The following is a 19,709-nucleotide window of genomic DNA, read 5'->3' as shown; positions in this document are numbered from 1 at the left end:
CTCTTACCTGTTTATGGAGGAGACGCTGGGGACCGTGTCGTTGTCGCAGATGCCCTCGGCCAATAACCTGTCCCGGATCTCCCAGGCGAACATTGTCGGGTTTTGTCTTTTGTACTCGGCGATTTTATCCACTACTTTGGGGGTGGCCACTTTGGGTTTGGAGCCTCCGATCACGCCGGGCTTGATGCTTCCCGTCTCGTAATACCTGCACAAAAGATGGTCAGTGCCCTGCCATCCTCGAGCACCCAGAGCCCCAGTGGCCCCCAGAGCGCCCCGCGGACCCCTGCCCCATGCCCCACCTCGGTTTCGGCCCGCGGGTGCGCGGCCTCGGGCCGTGGCCGCTCGGGCGCTGCATATCGCCGCTCCACGAGGCGCCAGGCGGCACGACCTGGGGCTAAGGCAATCCCTTCGTCTCTCTAGGGCTCGCTCTCCTTTTTTTTTTTTTTTTTTTTTTTTTTTTTTTTTTTTTTTTTGATTTTTTTCTCTTTCCCCCCACCTTTTTTTAATTTTTTTTTTTTTTTTTTTTTTTGGTATGTGTGTGTGTATGCTAGAAGCGAGGAGCGCTGCCTCCCTCTTCCCCCGCTTTACGTGCACACACTTCTTTTAGGCCCTGGGGTCGGGAAATTAAACAGAAACCCTCTCGCCGCTGCAGCCGTGCGGAGGTTAAGGCCGCCGAACGCGGGATCGGGCCGGGAAGGGGGCGTGGGGAGCGGGCAGTGGCGGGCTCGCACTCCCCCGCCTGCATCTCCGGGCCGGCCGCTCCGAATCGGGGCGCTGGCCGGGCTGCGGATGCAGGAGAAGGGTTTATCCCGGCCCCGGGGTGCCTCTAAAGCGGGTGCTGGTAGCGGGCAGCGCCAGCCCGCGCCCCGCTGTCCGTGAGCTCCGCTGGCCGCAGCGTTTCTGTGCCGGCCCTCGCACGGGCGGCTGGGGCACTGCCGCCTGTCACAGCGCTCCGCAGCCGAGCGGCGGCCCCGGGCCCGGGCTCTGCCCGAGCAGCCCCTGGGGATATTGCACACCTCATTTGGCGGTGATCGGTTACCGCGGGCTTTTATTTATTTATTTGTTTGCCCCGTTGTTTGTTTATTTACCCGTGTATTTGGTAAGGCTGCTTACGGCTTGTTGTGAGTTAGGATTTTTTTTTTTTTTTTTTGTTCCTGATGGATTGGGGATTTTTGGTCGTTCTTTCGTTTTGTTTCTCCCGTCCCTTCTCTTTTCCGCCCTCCCACCCACTCTTCTCGAATTATTTTGTCCTCCCAGGAGTTTTCAAACACCGCCGGTGAGGGAAGGGGGGAGGCGGGGGAGAAACACGTCCTTGCCAGCTGGAGGAGGGGGCCCTGCTCGGCCGCGGGCTCCCACTGTGCGAAGGTGCCGGGGCCGCTCGGGGTCGTGGCGGGGAGCGCCCGGTGCCGCGGGAAGGGCGGAAGGTCATACTGGAGCGGGGAAGGGATGCAACGTTGCAGTCTCAGGGGAGGGGAAGGAGCTGCCTCTTTCCTTACCTGCCCAAGATCTTGCTGACACAACCGTGGCTGACCCGCAGCTGCCTGGAAATGTCACAGGGTCGCACCCCCTGGTGAGCCAGCTCCACTATCCTTTGTCTCACCACGTCAGGTAGGGGCCTGCCGTTCACAAACACCCCCCCGAGCTGGTTCACACCCCCGTGCCCTGCTGGGGAAAGAGAAATAAAAAAAACACAACAACCCACGCACACCAGAAACACACCGTTAGTCGTGGATTCTTTACCACTCGCACTGCAAATTCTCCAGTCATTACAAATGGATGGAGGTGATGGCAGGGGGTCGAGAGTGGGCAACAGGACGTGGGGAAGCGATAGAAGATAAAGAGGGAGAAGGAGAGAAAGGAGCTAAAAACAGGGAGAATGAGAAAATGAGAGAAAGAGCTAGAGAAAGAAAGAAAGAAAGAAAGAAAGAAAGAAAGAAAGAAAGAAAGAAAGAAAGAAAGAAAGAAAGAAAGAAAGAAAGAAAGAAAGAAAGAAAGAAAGAAAGAAAGAAAGAAAGAAAGAAAGAAAGAAAGAAGAGGAGGAATGATGCAAAATGGAAAGGGAAGGCAGAATGAATTTTCCCGAGACGGAGGAAGATTGTTCTCCACCTTCCCGCACGCCACCCTCCCTCCCCGAGCCGCTCTCGTCCTGCGGTCCCGATCGGGATGCCGGAGCGGTGGATTCTCACGGCCATTGTGATGGGCCGAACATGGAAACAGCAAGGCAGAGATGCACTCCCAAACTCCAGAGCTCGACCTCCGGGCGGACTCTGCCGCAGTCCCCTTTCTCTTTACTCCTGGGCTTTTTCTCTCATTTTCTTTCCAGGATTTTCTATCACGTTGTCAATTACAGTTCCTCGCGAACTCCGCCCTCCCTCACCCCGCGGCATGTCTCCCATGCAAGCAGTCCTATCCCGTTATTTTGGGATGCGAGTTGAAAGGACTCACAGAGAAAGAGAGAAAAGGAAAAAATGGAGGGAGGGAGAGAGAGAAAAAAATATTTTGAGTCCCACAGCTGGTGTTCCTTTACAGGCAGACTTTCTCTCTCATTAGGTTTCGATGTTTACAGAAAAAAAAAATCCAGAAAAAATAAAATAACAGACCCGTACTGTTTCGGGTTTGGGTTTGTTGTTTTGTTTTGTTTTTTGTTTTTTGTTTTTTGTTTTTTGTTTTTTTGTTTTTTTTTCACCGTACAAATCTAATTCATGGAGAATTTAAATTCTCCGTTTTGTTCTGTTCCCCCCTTTTCAGGCAAAAACCTGCTCTCGCTCAGATAGCACTGCTAGGATGGTTTTTTTTTCCCCCGATCTGTCTTTCTCCATTTCTATAAATAACTTGGGGGAAAAAAAAATAAGTATGCACCTGCTAAGAGTGGACACGAGAAACGGAGTGGCGGGGATTAAGGGAAATATCTCCTTTTGGGACGCAGTAAGACAGTTGGTCGTGAATCAGACGTGTGCGTTCGAGCCGAGAGCAGCTCGCCGTTGCCAGGGCACGGGGAGATGCCCGCTCGCAGGCGGCACAGCTTCGCTGGCGCTGCTACCTGAGCAGCGGAATATCCAGCTGATATAGCTGTGCAGTGCACTCTGTATTAAAGCTTTCCTTTCACACAACCCTAACCTCCAGTATTTTCCTCTCCAAGAGATCTTAGTTCGTTTTGCAGTTTGCTGAAAAATGATCTGTTTGTATTTTCGTTGTGGTTTTTTTTCTCTCCTGCTTCTGACACTGACTTATTGGCTCTGAACTTAGTGGAAACTCTCATTGCCCTGCGATCGATCCAAGTCCTTTCGTACAAATAGAGTTTTTCCCATCTCCCCCACCCCTTCAGTAACACCTTCACACATCCCCTCCCAGCCCCACCGGCCGGGGCGCCGGCTGGCTTCCCCGTCGTTTCCCGCTGAACCGGGGTTATGTTTTGCATTCTTTTGTTAGTCTTTTTAAAAACATATTTAGGGTTTCAGAGGGGACGGGGGATATTTATCTTCTTCCACTAAAACCCGCGGGTATATATTGTTGTGTTATTCCTCCATTTGTTCAGAACCCCTTCTGCACATGTTGCCTCTAAAGTTACAAGATAGCAATTTCTTCGGCAACTCCACGATAAATAATTCAAAGCACCTATTATAACTCGCATTACAAAGTATTAAAGGGCAACAGATGCAAAAAGATTAAAAATTAATAATTCAAATTATTGCAGTCCGGATATTTTTCACACGAGTTTGTTTTGTTCTGCCCCGTGGTTTTCTAAAATTCTTTCTATCAGAGCAGTCAGATATTTACGTGCATTTGTCTGCATGTGAGTGCCGGCATCTGTGTGTGCACAGGCTCAGTCGTGCCGCTGTGGTACCGATCGTGTGTGCTGTCTGTATGTCAGAGCCTGTGCCCGCATCTCTTTAAATTGCTTAATAATATCCAGGTCTGTAGCTCTAGAAATACACTTTAGGAAACGAATCAAATGTTGATGGGGTCTTATTGTTTTGTTTAGATTTGGTGTTCTTTTCCCCTAATCGGAAGCCAAAAATTGGTCGGGAATCTCCCTGGAGTTTTTAAAAAATCAGCGACAGTGAAATGCCTCTTTGGTCTGCTGACATGTTTCGGATCGTACTGGAGCTGGAATTACTGACATCGCGTCTGGAAACAGATCGCACCGCTGAAAACTAAAAATAATGTCTAAAGCACGGGGTGTTTGCTGTTAAAGCTCTTTGGAAATCAAACCTCACATTTTGAGCAATGTATTCTGGAAATCAGTTATTAGGAAACAGAAAGGCAATTACCTACATCCGCGTTTGGGGATTTAATCTTAGATTTGTATTTCTGCACCTTCCTTCTCAAGGCAAAATCGGGATTTTTTTAAAGTTCAAGCATTTCCATTTTCTATCTTTTCGATTTGTGTTTTATGCAGCGGGCAGGGCGTGTCCTCAAAAGTTTCGGTGTCAAAAGTTACAAATTACTCTTAATTATTCATTTCCTGACTCAACATACTCTCAATCTCGGCTTTCTGTTTGTATTTTTTCTTCTTCAATTTAAATCTCGGAATTATTGTCTCTCCTGCGGTTTAATTAAAATCACTGGAAATTCCTTGTTACAGTCCCTGGTAAAAGAGGCTTTTCACGTTCCTTCGTCCCCCTCTTAAGAAAGGCTTTTAAAATTGAAAATGTAGCACGAATGCCATTTCCTCTGTAGCAGGAATGTATTTAAAATTCACACCGGGTATCTGGTAAATAAACTAGGAGGGATCGTGACTTCTTGGGAGCCTCCAGAGCCATTTCGTCTCCCTGCCATACAATTGTCCTATATTTTCCCGCAGTCCAACCTTTCGCCCAACGAAAACGACTCACAGAACAGGCACCGACTAACCCGCCATTAATTCGAAACTGGCGTCTTCCCTGTCTGCCACCGAAATCCAAAATCAAAGCAAAGAGCATCGCATCGCGGGGAAATCTGGGGGGTTAAAGCCGCGGAGCGTTGCGGGGAGTCCCGGCCCGGCTGGGCACGGACAGGGAAAGGGCCCGTCCCGGGGGCTGGCACGAGTGAGTCAGAATAAACTCTTGTTGTCTGAGGGGCGATGGGGAAAGTGTATTTGCAGAGCATAGCTCCGGTTCGGAGGGGGCTTTCCATGGCGCGCTCAGGGCACGCAGCGCAGGCACGGCAGCGCTCAGACCCCTGCCCTCGGACTGGGGGTGCTGGCCCCCGCCCCGCTGCCGGCACGGAGCTCTGCTCCCCTCGGCTCGGGGCTGCCCGGCATCCTTGCTCTGCTGCTCGGGCCGGCAGCCTCCGTCCTGCCTCCTGAACGCCTCTCTAAGCCCGGCCATCGGCCAGGGTGAAAAGGTGGACCTGGAGGAGGATCAGGTGAGGAAGGATGGCTGGGGAAGGAGGAATGAAAGGATGAGAAAGGGACAGCAGCGGAAGGAGCCGGGCTCCAGTACTCACGGTGCATTGCTGAGAAGGGGTCTGCTTTGCAGTGCATATCCATGGGGAGGCAAAGGAAGGGGAAGAAATCGGCTGAAGCCGCCGTGTCGCCTCTAAAACTCAACTTCAAGACTTAGGGGAGAAAAAAAATGAAAAAAAAAAAAAAAAAAAAGAAACAAAACAAAACAAAACAAAAAAGCACACGAGGAGAGGAGAGGAGAGGAGGGGAGCGGCGGGATGCGCTGGGCCCCCGGCCCGGCGGAGCGGGCAGCGAAGTACTTTCCGGGGGGCGGGAGGGCTGCGCCGGCCTTGGGGGAGTCAGCAGAGTCCGTGGGAGCGAGGGACTGGCGGCGCCGGGGGGCAGGTGGGTGTCATGGCTGGGAGGGCTCAGAGCATCCCCGGCGGCGGGGAGTGGGTGCCGGAGCAAGGTGCGGCCGGCGGCCAGGCGGCTGAAGGCGCAGGAGGACGCGGCTCTCCCTCCTCCTCCTCCCGCGGTCCGGGGCTAGTTCATTTAAGTTCAGAGCAGAGTAGCAATCCCCGGGAAAGCGGCGAGCGGCGGGCGGGCGCGACCCCTCCTCTCGGCCGGGCGGCGGATCCGGCGCCCGGCGGACTTTCGCCCGAGGTGGGAAGTGCTTGCGAGAAGCCGGGGCCGGAGACTGGAGCCTCCGCTCCCGGTGTGTGTCTCTCTAAAAGCCGCAGCGCCCTCAGCCCCCCGCCCGCCTCCCCGGAGATGGATGACTTGTCAGACAAAGGCAATAGATTCCGACACTCTCTGATTCGCCAGCGCGCCGAGCCGAGCGCGGCCAGGAGAGGAGAGGAGAGGAGAGGGGAGAGGAGAGGAGAGGAGAGAGAGGAGGGCCGGGCCGGCGGCGCTCGGCGCGGGGGGGGCCTCGCCTGCGGGACCGGCGGCGGGAGAGCCCCGGCCGCTCGCTCCGGAGCGCCCCGGGCCGTGCGTGTGCGGGGCGGCGGCGCCCCTGCCCGGCCCCGGGAACGGACGGGAGCCCCGCTTTGTTGTCACTTGCGGCCCAGGATCCTTAACTCCCTTATTTAACACAAGCACACACGCCTTGCTAGTTTCACCTCCCTTCTCACGCTCCGCGTTTTTTTACCGGAGACTTACTCGGTGTAAAGCGGGACAGGAGGGGGATTCGATACACATCAAGGCTTCCGTGGTGTGCGGCTTAGTGTGGGAGAAAGAAAGAAAGAAAGGAGGTGAGGGGGAGAGAAGGAGGAAAAGAAAAAGGAGAGAGACAGAAAGAGAGGAATGTATAAAGAAGGAAAAGAAAGAAATATAAATAGAAACCAGACAGAGAGAAAGAAAGAACGAGGCAGAACGAAAGAGCAAGGAAGCTTCTCGCATCAATTCAAACCAAGAGATTAGGCCCGTTTCAGTCATTGCAAAGTTTCCCCTCACATACATTTGGGGAAATAACAGCAAATCCAACCTCACACTTTCCACATCTCTGCTGCTTCTCTCCCTCTCTCTCAATTTTTTTTTATGTTAGAGTGGGATTTTAAAATTATTTAAATTATTTTACAAATAAGTCTTCTTATTGTAGCAGTTTATTACTGCTAAAATAGACATGGCTTTGACTTAACAGAGAAATATGGAGCAAGTAAGAGACACCTTCTTAGGGTAATAACCAGGGGCAAAAAGGCAAGACAGAAATTGCTGTGAGCTCAGTTTTGATTTTCAGACTTGAGAGTTTGCCATCACCTGAAATATACCTCCTTCTCTTTTCTTCCTTCATTCTTCCCCATCCCTCTGCTTATCTGTCACAAAACCGCTCCCCCCCCCGCTTTTTTTTCCCTAACCGCTTTAAGTAAAGAATGTCTGAGAGATCTTTATGAAATATTTTTCACTGTCTCATAAATCATTTTGGCACTTCAGCTGATGTTTTATCTTTCTCTCTCCTCTCTCTCTTTCCCTTGTGTGCAAAACAAGGGATGATTTGGAAAAGAAATTTTTTTGTTATGCCACGGGGATTACATGGAAGTGAGTCCTCGGTGACTGCGGGTTTGAGCTGCGGGCAGGCGCGGCTGAGGCGGCCCTGCCCGGCTCTGCCAGCAGCTCCAGCACAGGGTGGACTTTCCACGGGACTGGGGCTCTGCCCTGCCCGCTCGGGATCTGCGCTGCCGCCCGCCCGGCGGAGGCAGAGGCACGGCTCCGTCTCTCCCGGGCAGCTCCCGCCGAGCGCCAAACTGAGGGCCGCCGCTTCCCGCGGGCTGCCCCGCTGCCGGGCCGGGCCGGGCCGCCCCGCTCCCCGCGGCTCTGACCGCGGGCCGCAGCTCGCCCAGCCGCCAGGGCCCTCAGCAGCGCTAAGGCCCGGCCCGGCCCGGCCCGGCCCGGCCCGGCCCGGCGGGACCGCCCCGCGCAGCGCCTGAGGGGCGGCCGGGCTCAGGTGCGGGCGGCGGCGCTGCCCACGGCGGCCTCTAGATGGAGCCCTCCGGTCGCTTGGCGGAGCGGAGAGGAGCCGGCGGCGGGCCCGGGCCACCGCCATCCCGCCGGGATCCCCGGCACGGCCCGGCTCGGCACGGCCCGGCACGGCACGGCACGGCCCGGCACGGCACGGCCCGGCACGGCACGGCCCGGCACGGCCCGGCACGGCACGGCCCCTGCGCGTCTGTCGGTGAGACAACGGTGGCTGTCGAGTCCCCTCGGCAGCTGAGTCTCCTGGTCACGGCGGGGCCGGGAGCCCGCTTATCGCCGCTGCCGGGAACCCCTCCCGCCGCTCGGCGCCTCCCGCGCTGCCCGTGGCTGGAAACGGCCCTGTCACAACTCTCCGTCACCGACCGGTCTAGGTCGCTTCTGGTCCTCCAGCAGTCACCCCCGGCCTTGCTCCCTTCCGCCCCAGGCAGCCCCCACTGCCCCGCGCTCAGGCGCTCAGCCGAGCCGAAGGCAGAGCGGGAGGTGCGGGCAGGAGCCCCCGGCAATGCCGGGTGGAAAGGAGCTCCCTGCGCCTGCACTAACACTTGGTGAGTTCATGGACCCTCTCTCAGAGATGCTCCGAGCCTTTGGAGTTGACGATTGCACAGTGAGGAGATAACTTGGTGGTGGTCTGGGGCAGCCGGCGAATCTCAAACCTCTTCCCGATAATGTATTTTGCCTTAGTTTCTTCACTATTTTCCCATATCACTGAGAAGAAAGACAGGAATAGCAGACTCGAGAAATACAAAAAATGAGCACTGTGCGACACGAAGCCTGAATCCCACTCAGGGAGGTAACCCGAGTAAACCGGGGAGCCCTGAGCCTGGTGGAACAAGACGGCTTTCTGAAAGGGAAGGGAAGGGAAGGGAAGGGAAGGGAAGGGAAGGGAAGGGAAGGGAAGGGAAGGGAAGGGAAGGGAAGGGAAGGGAAGGGAAGGGAAGGGAAGGGAAGGGAAGGGAAGGGAAGGGAAGGGAAGGGAAGGGAAGGGAAGGGAAGGGAAGGGAAGGGAAGGGAAGGGAAGGCTCTCCACTTGCTGTCCCCTTCCCCCACCACACATGACAAAATATTACCTGGTACCCCTTCCCACAGTAGACTTCCTAGAAGTGTTGCTTTGTCAACATTTAAATCTACTGAACAATTTCTGCCAACCAGAATTAAAAATACCGAGCTGTCTGCGCGCCCCCAGGCACTGCCGTGTGCCCTGAGGGACTGGGCGAGGCCAACACCACGGGCCTCTTTCCACTCCCAGGGCTTCCCATCTATTCCACTTCACGAGCCCTGTGTGCTTATTTCCCTCTCCCACTTTAGATTAATATTTCCTTTTTTTCTAATCTCTTTGCTTTGCTTTGCCTTGGTTTTCCTTTTTTTTATCTCCTGCTTTTATTTCTTTTTCTCAAAGAGAATCTGAGGATCTCCCCCTTCTTCTCTAACCCAGCCTTCCCCCCCGCCCGCCTTCCCCCGAGCTAGAAACATTTACACTTCAAAAGAGACGGCCGCCTCTCTGCGGAAATTTCAAGAAAAATAAACTTTTGGGGGAGTTACAATGATAGCCATCTTTCGATCTGCTTCATTAGCCGGCTTTCTCCATCTGATCAAGTCGAAATCTTCTCCATTGATCCTGTTTCCCACCCTTGGTTCCAATACACATAACCTCGAGGGTCCTGTCAGCTTCCCTTCGAAGTCATTGGAGTTCTCCCGAGCCGCCTTGGCTTCCCTAGCCTGCCGTCCCTGGGAGCCCGCTTCCACAGGCGCTGCTCTCGGAAACTGCTCCCCCTGCTCCTCTCTCGGCTCGGGAAGGGCGCCGTGCCCACAACAATAGGGGTCGGGCGGAGGGGGGAGCCCCTCGGAGGGCCCAGGCCTGGAGCAAGCGCTTGTGCCTGCCACCGCAGTTGGCTCCAGGGCCAGGGCTTGCGCCCACGTTGGCTCCCTGGTTTCTACGGGTTGTCTGTAGCCACTTATGCTGGAAAACAGCTAAACCTATGGCCACAGGATGCAGGACGGTGTGCTGCAGAGGTAGAACTTGTTGGATTTACCCCATGGAGATGCCGCTAAGTTCTCGGCTCCACACCCTGTCTGCCTTCTTCCTCTTGTCAAGTGCGCTAACGCTTACAGCCTAAATGTTGGTAGTTTGGAGGGGATTTAGCTCAACCCTTAATATTCTCAACATCACATTTAAGAATTCACAGAATAAATCTACACTGACCGTCTAGGTGTGTTTTTGTGACACATAGTTTCTGCGTCAACTAAGTTAACTCTCACCCTGAGAAAGTCAGTGGCGAAATCCCTGTCTGCAAAAAGATAGAGGAAAAAAATTATAACACATCTTCCCTGCCCAAAGATGTGAGCATTTAAGGGAAGTAGTCGGTATGCGTGTGTCAGAGAGATCTTCAAGGAAGGGGACGCTTTGAAAAAACATTCCTGGACGACTTTTTGGGTGCTTTGTCTGAGGAGAGGATGATTCTGGCCTGAGATTTCTCGCTGCCTCTCGCCAGCGAGCACCCAGATGGAAGGGGTACGCACATCTTCGCTGTATGGGTGCTGTGGTCTGATCATACCGGAGGGGAGCGGCTGATGGGGCAGGGCGGAGGCGCCAGCAGTAGCGTGGAGACATGGAAACAGGGCCGAAGCTGCGGGAGATTTCCGAAGGGTGCGTCGGGCCCGGCAGGGCGGGGGGAGGCAGCCAGCGTCCGGCTGCTCCTCCCCGTGCCCCCCAGCCGCTCTGCCCAGAAGAGCCGCGATTGCTCTTGGTGGTCGAGCTTAGCAAATAAACATAAAGTTTAGGTTTTAAACGAAGTAAGAAAGAGGGCGCGAAAAGAATAAAAGACCCCCATCCTTCCCCTCCCCCTGTGTCTCCGAGCCCCTCTTCCCCTCTCCCTCTTTCTCCCCCTCTAAGCACCTCTGGTCACGTTGGAGGATGAGTTTTTGGAGAGCTTCTGGTACAATATGGAGCACCACGGGCTGCAATTTCACACTCCACAGCACATTCCCCCTAAAGCTACTTTCTTTTTTTTCCCATCTAAGACCCCCTCATGTCTCCCCCTCTCTCTTTCTCTAGCTCTTTTGTGAGCCATGGGTGGGTTGCATGTCTGGGGGACGCCGGGGCCGCGCGGAGGCCGGCGGCCGGGCCCTGCCAGCGGGGCGGGTGCGTGTGTGTACCGGGGGCTGCGCTCCCCCCTCGCCCTGCCTGCTGCTGGCTTTTCCCTTCTCTGCATTTGTTTGCCCTGAATGGTAATAGCCCACGTGTGCTGCTCTTTATTCAGTCACCGACACTTTAACCTCTCCTCTTTACAAGAGAGCGTTTGCCACAAAAACGAGACAAGCCGAAGACCTTTTGCAGCCTCATTGAGGGGAAAAAAAAAAAAGAAAAAAAGAAAAAAAAAGGAAAGGGGGAAAAAAAGAATAAAAAAAATAAAAAAAAAAAAAGGAAAGAGTGGAGGGGGGGAGGAGAGCCAACAATGTGAAGAGACACTTCTGCAACAAAGCCGCCTCTCAGCGCACCGGGACGGCCGGAGTTGGGGCGACTCTCCAAGCCTCCCGGGCCATAGACATATGGAGACAGGGGCGGCCTCAGCACAGCCCGCCCCAGCCTGCCCCTTCCCACCCTAAGCAGGCCGGCGGGCAGCGGACACACGGCTCCCAGCACCGAGCTCGGCTCTCGGTCCGTCCCTGACCCGAACATCGCACCCAGCGCGGGCTGGAGGAGCCCCCGCTGCAAGTGGGGTCCCCAGAGCTGGTTCCCGTCCAGGCGGCCTCCCCGGGCCGGCTTCGCCCGCTCACTACAAACTCCTGCCACTCATCTCTCCGTTTGTCTGTCCCGCAGTCCCAGAGCCCCTCTGGTCTTTGCCTGCTCATTTCTTTGCCCCGGAGCGGCGGAGCGGGGGTGAGGGCAGGGGGTTTCGTGTTGCTCCTCTGACCCAAAAACGAACTGGCCCAGATGTGAACCCTGCCTCTTTCGTGATAGGAGACTGAGCCACTGGCAAGGCCCAGCTGTCTCTTGGCTTTGCCCTGGGCTGCCTCTGGGGTAGAGGCGTGGGAGCCCCCTCTACTGCCTCCTCCTCCCTCCCCACGATGGAGATGTCTTTTTTTTTTTTTTTTTTGTCCTGTAATTTCTCCATAAAACTCCCGATGAGTGAATTAGACGCTTATTAAAGTCTCCTTTTAATCAGCAGTAGTGGGAGATCCTCCCTCCCTCTATCTGCCCGTCCAAGGTTAGTTTGCCTCAGGGCGATTTGCAAATGTTAGGATTTACAGTTATCACACGCAAAAACATTTATATAACCCCTAACTATAATACACCCATAAAAACGGGGAGGCAGCGAAAACTGCTGCGGATCAGCGAAAAACCCTATGGCTGGCCCATTAAAGTCCCCGGAAAGGGTAATTCCAGCAGTCAGAGGGGCCAAAGTGTGGTAATGACTGCCTGGGATTCAAATCTCCAAAAATGATCGCACAGAAAGACCCGCCGGGGAGAGGGGCGACTGCTTCGCTCCACTCCCTCCGCAGGGCCGGTGGGGGAAGTTGGAAGCAGACTTCTTCACACATGCCCTAGAAAGTGATGGATATGCCTCGAAACTTCCTTCCTTCCTTCCTTCCTTCCTTCCTTCCTTCCTTCCTTCCTTCCTTCCTTCCTTCCTTCCTTCCTTCCTTCCTTCCTTCCTTCCTTCCTTCCTTCCTTCCTTCCTTCCTTCTCCCTCCTTTCCTTTCCTTTCCTTTCCTTTCCTTTCCTTTCCTTTCCTTTCCTTTCCTTTCCTTTCCTTTCCTTTCCTTTCCTTTCCTTTCCTTTCCTTTCCTTTCCTTTCCTTTCCTTTCCTTTCCTTTCCTTTCCTTTCCTTTCCTTTCCTTTCCTTTCCTTTCCTTTCCTTTCCTTTCCTTTCCTTTCCTTTCCTTTCCTTTCCTTTCCTTTCCTTTCCTTTCCTTTCCTTTCCTTTCCTTTCCTTTCCTTTCCTTCTTTCCTGCCAAGTTGAGCCTGAACAATTTCTGTGCACACACAAATCCCCCTCCCCAAAGAAAGTTGCCGCGGTTGCGTTTCGGGCAGTGCTTCCCAAGCCCCGTTGTGAGCCCTGCTCCTGCCCCCGCTTCCCTCCGCGACGGACGGCTCTCCGGTCGGATGGGATGCGCCGGGAGCTGGGTCGGGGAAGGCAGGCTCGTTTCCACCGCTAAACAAAGGCTGGAAACGCACCAACAAAGGACCTGGCGCGGCCCCTCCGCCCCGTGCGAGAGCCGCAGGTGAGGGCTGGGGCTTGCCCGGCCGGGCGCGGGGGGTTCTGCTTGCGGAGCAGGGCTCGAATCGGCGGCGGGGGGGAAGATGCGAGTCTGCAGGGCTTCAGGAGAAACTGGTCGTAAGTTGGTGGGGAAACTTTCTTCCCCCTTCCCCTCTTTGTGGGAAAGCCGGGGAAACGGGCGAATTTAGCTCTCTCTCCTCCTGTGCCATTGGCAAAGACGGGCTCGCTCCTTCCCTTCCCCTCGAGCCGCCAAAGCTCAAGTTAGGCGCCTAATTAAAAAAGTGGCAGGAAGACTCATGCCTCTTTAACATCAGCTGTTAATGGCCTCGGAGTTTACTGTCTCTGAGGAGGAAGACAGAGGGAGAGGCAGAGGGATGAAGTGTGCGGGGAAACGGAGGGGCTGAAAGAAGTGTGTGTGGGGGTCTCTCAGCGTAGTGGAGAAAGAGAAAGAGAGATTAAAGGAAGAGTGGGTGAAGTAGAGAATTCTAACTTATAAAAAGGAGCTGGAAGGTGGAGGGGGCGGGGAAGGACTGAACTGTGAGCCGACACCAAATCCCTCCAGTTTCCCTGGCTGCCTCATCTGGGCAGCTCCGGCGGGATGAGGAGTCAGAGAGCAACTCTGCGGGCGCGGGAGAGTGGCACGCAGAGAGGAGAGAGGGCGAGCGGATCCGGGATGGAGGGACGGACAGAGGGAGGGAGGGAGGTTTTCAGAGAGCGGAGCGTTGTTCCCGGGTGCCTGCCTTTCCTTCTCCTCACTCGGACCCTGGTACTTTCCTCCTTCCTCTCCTCTTTGAGGTTTGCAAACCAAACGTCACCAATCAATACGAACCCCGACTCTGTGGGTGCGTGTGTGCGTGCGTGTGCGTGTGTGAGCGTGGTTGTTGATCCTGACGTGCTGGACTCCAAAAATCTGCCTCTTCTGACTCCCTCCTAGCCTGTAAGTTCAGAATTACAACCTTCTACATCTATGCAAACTTTTATTTGTCGGAGAATTCCTGTATCTAGGAAAAAGAGAAATTGTCACCGTGTGAAAGGCTGATTTCTGACACATGGGGCTTTACCCCTCCCCCAGCGTGGGGAAGAATATCTCCCGTGGATGTCTTTAAACTGTGCACAATCCATAACTTTGGCAATGTATATGTAGTGTTATTTCTGCAAGGCAGTTTTCCAGGGTTAGGGGAGGTGGTTGCATTCTGCTAAATGGATCCTTTGTGGTGAGTGCAGATTTATGCCCAGTTTTGATTTATAATTAAATTAGCTTCTAATTTGCAATATGTGCGTCTGTGTTTAAAATGTATCTAATCTGTGAAATTGAGGACTGGGGCACTTTAAATGAAAATCTACCTTTCGCCTCAAGGGTTTCTTTATGAAGGGATAGCCGGGAGGGCAGCGTGCAGCAGGAAAGTGAGGCTGTAATTTCCATTAGGAGATGTCAATCAATCTTTCTTTTCAATACATCAATTAATAAATCCGATTGGTGCTGCGGGCTGCTCCCCCCCTTCCCCCCCGCCCCCGAGGCGCTCTTTTTCGGCCGGATGGGGAAGTGTGAGGGGAAGGCAAACTTTGGCGGGGAAGTCCCCGCAGGCAGAGCCCGACCCGACCCGCCCTCCCCCTCCCTCCTCCCCCGCTCCGGCCCTGCGCGGGGCTCCGGGACCGGCTCCAGCCTCGGCGCGGCGCTGGGGGCGGCAGGCGAAGCCGCGGGACTCCCTCCGTCGGCTCTCGGGGTTTGGCAGAACTAAATTGACACAGCTTGGTGAGATACGGTCAATTTTTTTCGCCCCGATAGTGGGGGTGTGCACACGCGGTTAGATCTGGGCCCGGGACCCCCCGTCTTATTTAATTTATATTTAGGCTACACTTATTTAAGCGACCCTCCCCCACCGTCCCATCCCAAGCAGCTCTAACCCGGGCAATAGTATCATCGGTTTCATTGGTTATTTTTCAATGGAACCGCAGCCCCTAGCTTTAATTTTTCACAATTAAAAAGCGGCCGGGATGGCGGGGAACTCCTCCAGCCTGACAGCTCGCCCTAGCTCTCCCTGCTGTTAGCGTATGCTCCACACCTACAAATAACCGCGGAAATGGGGGAAAGAAGGTATTTATTAGATTTTTTTTTTTTTTAACGGGCAAATGCAGTAGTGCCTCTAATTTAGCAATTACACCGATTCTCCTTTATTTTCAAGTGGCGCTGGTCGTTCAGCAGAATGTCACCGTGGTGGGCAGGCGGGTAGAAGCCCGAGCACAGCCCGGCGCGGGAATGCCCAGTGCCCACTTGGGGACAGCTGGCCTGGCAGGGACAGGGCAGGTGTGGGGAAGGGGGACAGCGCCAGGACAGGGCGGCACCGAGGGCCTCCCGTTGGGTCTCTGCTCCTAGAGCTTCACAGTCAGGAAAACCGGACAAACAAAACTAATTCAATGTGTCACCTCTCCCTGACAGAACACACACAGTATTTTATAGAAATCCGGCTACAGAAAGGGCTGACTTTCCTGAACCCACGACCAATGTAAATAAGATGCTCAGAAGGAGGAGAACATCCTCAAACTACTCCGTTGTCATCGTCATCATCATCATGTCCGTTTGATTTAAAAACAGCACGATAGGGAGCACGCTCTCACTGAACGCTGTCTCCTCAGCTATCTTTTTTTCCTCCCAATCACACGGCTTTGTACCCTCAGATTTGCGGGCTACTGCTGCCGGTTTGAGTTGCTCGACACAAGCAGCGTTTTGCCTGTCTCCAGCGAGAGGGGGAACTCTGGGTGAACAGAGGGCTGCGAGCGGGAGCACGGGGGCTACGGGGGTGAACTTCGGGAAGGAATGAAGTAAAAGGAAGAGAGAGAGAATGAGAGTCTCCCAGGCAGCTCGATCCCATTAGCTCCGTCCTTGGGTTGCATATTTATACGGTCTAGGAGGTGAACAGATGGACTATCAATTTAATTCCATCTTCAACACCATCAGAGATTGATTTTCTACTCGCTTTTAATTTTGCCATAATTAATTAGATCATTACAACTGTTTTCTATTGATCTCCCTATTTAAACCTCAGATGCAAAGGGACTTCGGCAGATCCTTTAAAAACACAGAAGGGAAAAGGAACAGAGGGGTTTGCAAACTTTCTGAAGGTTTTTTCCAGTTTTGACTTAGAAGATTTTTGGTGCAGAATAGCAAAAAACTGCCTCTGTGGCCTTTTCTTTTAGGAGGCCCTTTTTGTTGCCTTTGTAATTTTCTTTCATATTTGGTGAATCTTTGTCATATTTATATGTAGTATACAGCATATATAATAGATTTAATTGGTTCGATTATGAAAACATAAGCTTGCACGTGTATATGCATATATATATGTTCTCACACAACGTGTTTAAAATTGAGATTTACAGAGGTGGTGCAGACACATTTATATATGGGGAAACTATCGATTGAAGAGATGTGGTTTTCTGAAGGGCGAATATTTTTATTTGCCTCCCGTACGTGTCTCTCTGTTTGTGCACTTGAATCCCTCTCTAGATGGGGGATATTTCACCCTGCGACTCCATCAGAAATGACAAAAGAAAACCAGCGCTGTTAGCTCCGCTTCCTAGCCTCGGTTCCCAGCGCTCGCCGCAGCCTTTCTTTTCCAAGCCTCCCCTGCAGCAAACGACTGGCAGCCGGGGCAACAGCTCGGCTCTGTGCTGACAGTCGGTGAGGTTTGTATTTTAAACCTCTATGCTCTTTCCCCCCCCACAAAAAAATCCCTTAATTAAAAGCTCTGTTTATATACTTAATTTGAGGGAACCAAACCGCGTAATTGTGCTTTTACCGCGAGCGGCAGCGCCGAGGAAAACCTCTCCGGCGGGGTTTGTTTGAAGCTTTGTTTGCAAATCATAAAATTGCTAACTGGGAGACGGGGGCGATCCGGAGACGCGTCCGTCGGCGGAGCAGGTTTGGGGGGCTCAGCGGCAGCCCCCGCCCGCCTCGCCCCGCGCTGCGCCCCCGCAGAGCCCGGGCAAGGCGCTGGGCTGCCCGAGGGGCCCGAGGCGGGGACAGCGCACATCCAGAGCCGGCACGGCGAGCAAAGTTTCCCTGGGTGGGGAGGGAGTCGGTGGAGGAAGAGTTTAAGCAATGCCCTGAACTTTCTGCGGACGGGAGACACCTCCGGGATCGGGGCAAATAGACAAAGGCCGGCGGAGGGCTGCCTCGGCCGCCCGGGGCGCCTGGAGGGCGGCGAGCGAAAGCGCCCGGGGCCGCTGGCGGTCGGAGCGGGGCGGGAGGGAAGGGACCGGGGCTCGGCCCGGCTCTCGCCGCGTCTGGGGGCTCCGCTGCGGGTCCTGGCCAAGCTGCCACGGTAAACACGGTGGGAACCCAGCCTTTCAAGGGATGCTGGAGCGGACACCCGTAAGGAAAAGGGATATTTTTCAGGTGAGATAGCAAGTGTTAGAGGGAGATCTGGCGAGGTGAGGAGAATGTGCGCGGAGGAGAGCAGAAGCAGGCTGCCTCCTGCCAAAGGAGGGAGTTGGGGGTGACGGTCTCATCCCTCCCTGCTGAATATTCAGCGCCCCCCCCGCCTTACCTGCTCTCCCTGAGCTCTGAGCCATGGCTCCTCTGCCTAATGGCCCGTCTCCCCGGGACGGCTGCAAGCCAGTAGATCCGCCGCGGCCTTTTCTTCGCTTCTCTCCTCCCCGCTTGGGTGTCTTGCTTTCCCCCGCTGACTTTCGAGATCTAGGCGCAACCACCCAAAACTAAACGGTTTAGATAACAACACACACACACCAGAGCACCACCACCACCACCACCAAAAAAAAAAAAAAAAAAAAAAAAAAAAAAAAAGCCAGCCACAGAGAAAGAAACGCCGCTCTACTGAGCCGGGACAGGCTAAAAGGAGGGAAAATAAATAACAATCAAAGCAAATGCAGCGCTGCTGCTTATAAAATTGGAGAGGGGCTCACCTGCTCCAGTCTACCAGGGCTGTGCAGCCAGGGAGGAAAGGGGCTGGGGGGGTCCCGCGGGGATCCTGCGGGAGGGGGGACAAGGCCTGGACTTTGAATCTGCTTCCCCTTGCCCCCCTCCTTCAAGCTGGCTACCTGTAGGGAAGTCTTGTTGCAACAGCAGATTAATTTGTTGTCTTATTACCATAAAAATGTGCTCGGAGAGGGGCTGGCAAGGGAGAGGGGGACGCGGGACAGAGGAGGAACTTCCTCCAAGTTGAAAAGGAGGCGGTGGGCTCAGGCTGAGGGGGGAGCGCGTCGGGGACGGGCGGGGAACTGGTCTGGATGGTGGCGCAGCCCACCCGGGAGCCGGTAGCTCTCAGCTCGGGGTCCGGGCAGACTCCGGTTGGGGTGGCGGGGGATGGGGATTCCGCCGTTTAGTTTGGAGGCGACAGAAGGCAATCCTGTGAAGTCTGCCTCTGTGAGCGCCTAGCTTTTTGCCTCTGAGAGATTATTTATCCGTCCGTCCATCCATCCATCCATCCATCCATCCATCCATCCATCCATCCATCCATCCATCCTTCCATTTATCTGTCCACTCGTCTCTTGTCCTGCCCTTACGACCACGTTTTGGTAAAGGCTTTGCGACTGAAAATAAATAAATAATAAATAGAACAAAGCTCTAAAGAAAAGAAGAAAAATTCCCAGTGCTAAAGACATCACTGAACGAATATTTTTCTTTCTCTCTTTCTACTCCCCCCCTTCTATCTCCCCATTGATTGAAAGTCTCTCTCAGCTCCAACAAGGAGTCCCAGGAAAAATGAACCATTCTGCTATCGATTCTTCATTAAAATTACATTTCTGCATTTGCTAAATTGGTTTTAAAAAGCTTCCCCTGTTATTATTGTCTTGTCAGAGCCGGCGGTGCTGGGCAAACAGTATTTAAAAGCTTGGGACCTCTCCAAGATGAGGCTGTTGGGGGTTATGTGTGTGCATGTGTTTCTTTTTCTAAAGTGTTGAGGAAAATGTTAACAACGCGGACTGGCGAAAAGCACGCCCTAGACAAGTGGAGAATTGTAAAAATAAGGAAGGCGGAGGGAACGCTTTCCTTCATATCACTTAAAAATCATCGATTGCCTCTTCAAGCAAAGAAAAAAAAAGTTTCATCTTAAATATTAAAATGGGGCACCAAAAGTCAATAATTGCAGCAACGAGTATTTGCCTCAGACGCCGTCTCCAGCCCGGTGTGCAGCAGCCGCTGGATCTGTCTGGAGTGGTTCCTCGCCTCCCTGCAGCCCGAGCCCAGCTCGCAGCCGCGCTGAAATGCTTCCTCGGTGAGATGTTTAAATAAGTCCAGCTAACCCTGACACATGCACCAGATTCCTCCGACCTTACCCCAACAAACCCCACGGAATCCCCGTCCTCCCTCCCCGGACTGGTGTGGGAGAAACCCAGAAGGGACTCTGGGAGATTTACTCTGAATTCTGCAAATCTCTCTCGAAAGAGCAGGGAAGCAGAAATGTCTTCCTGATGTGTTTATCCCCTAATCAGTTCATTAGTTATAAACAACATGACATTAGAAGTTAGGAGGCAGTTGATATTAATTTTTATTTAACTAGTTGATGTTTAATCCGTCACGCCAGACTGCTTAGAGAGAGCTGCCTGACACAAACCAGTTAGAACTTCATACACCGCGATGATCGGCCGGGCATTGGGACAAACAAACGGCGGCGGGGGGGCGAGGGGCAGGGAAG

General features: G+C 53.7%; 1 protein-coding gene across 8 annotated transcripts in view; it reads right to left on the bottom strand.

Moving 5' to 3' along the window:
• PAX2 (paired box 2) overlaps positions 1 to 19,453 on the bottom strand; it is a 98,932-nt gene extending 79,479 nt beyond the window's left edge. For 2 of the 8 annotated variants that reach the window (XM_063163651.1, XM_063163655.1), the window contains exons 1-3: positions 5,428 to 5,635; positions 1,497 to 1,665; positions 8 to 205 (exon numbers count right to left, since the gene is read on the bottom strand). In XM_063163651.1, coding sequence (XP_063019721.1) covers positions 8 to 205; positions 1,497 to 1,665; positions 5,428 to 5,470 — 410 coding nt within the window. In that variant the 5' untranslated portion in view covers positions 5,471 to 5,635. Of the gene's footprint in view, positions 1 to 7; positions 206 to 1,496; positions 1,666 to 5,427; positions 5,636 to 17,600; positions 17,750 to 17,976; positions 18,042 to 19,350 lie in introns of those variants that run through there. The other 6 variants (XM_063163654.1, XM_063163656.1, XM_063163658.1 and 3 more) reach the window with 4 other exon arrangements.
• Positions 19,454 to 19,709: the final 256 nt, after the last annotated feature.

This window comes from Melospiza melodia, chromosome 9 (genome assembly GCF_035770615.1).
Source record: "Melospiza melodia melodia isolate bMelMel2 chromosome 9, bMelMel2.pri, whole genome shotgun sequence".
Lineage (NCBI taxonomy): Eukaryota > Metazoa > Chordata > Aves > Passeriformes > Passerellidae > Melospiza > Melospiza melodia.
This window is presented reverse-complemented; position numbering and strand designations above follow the sequence as displayed.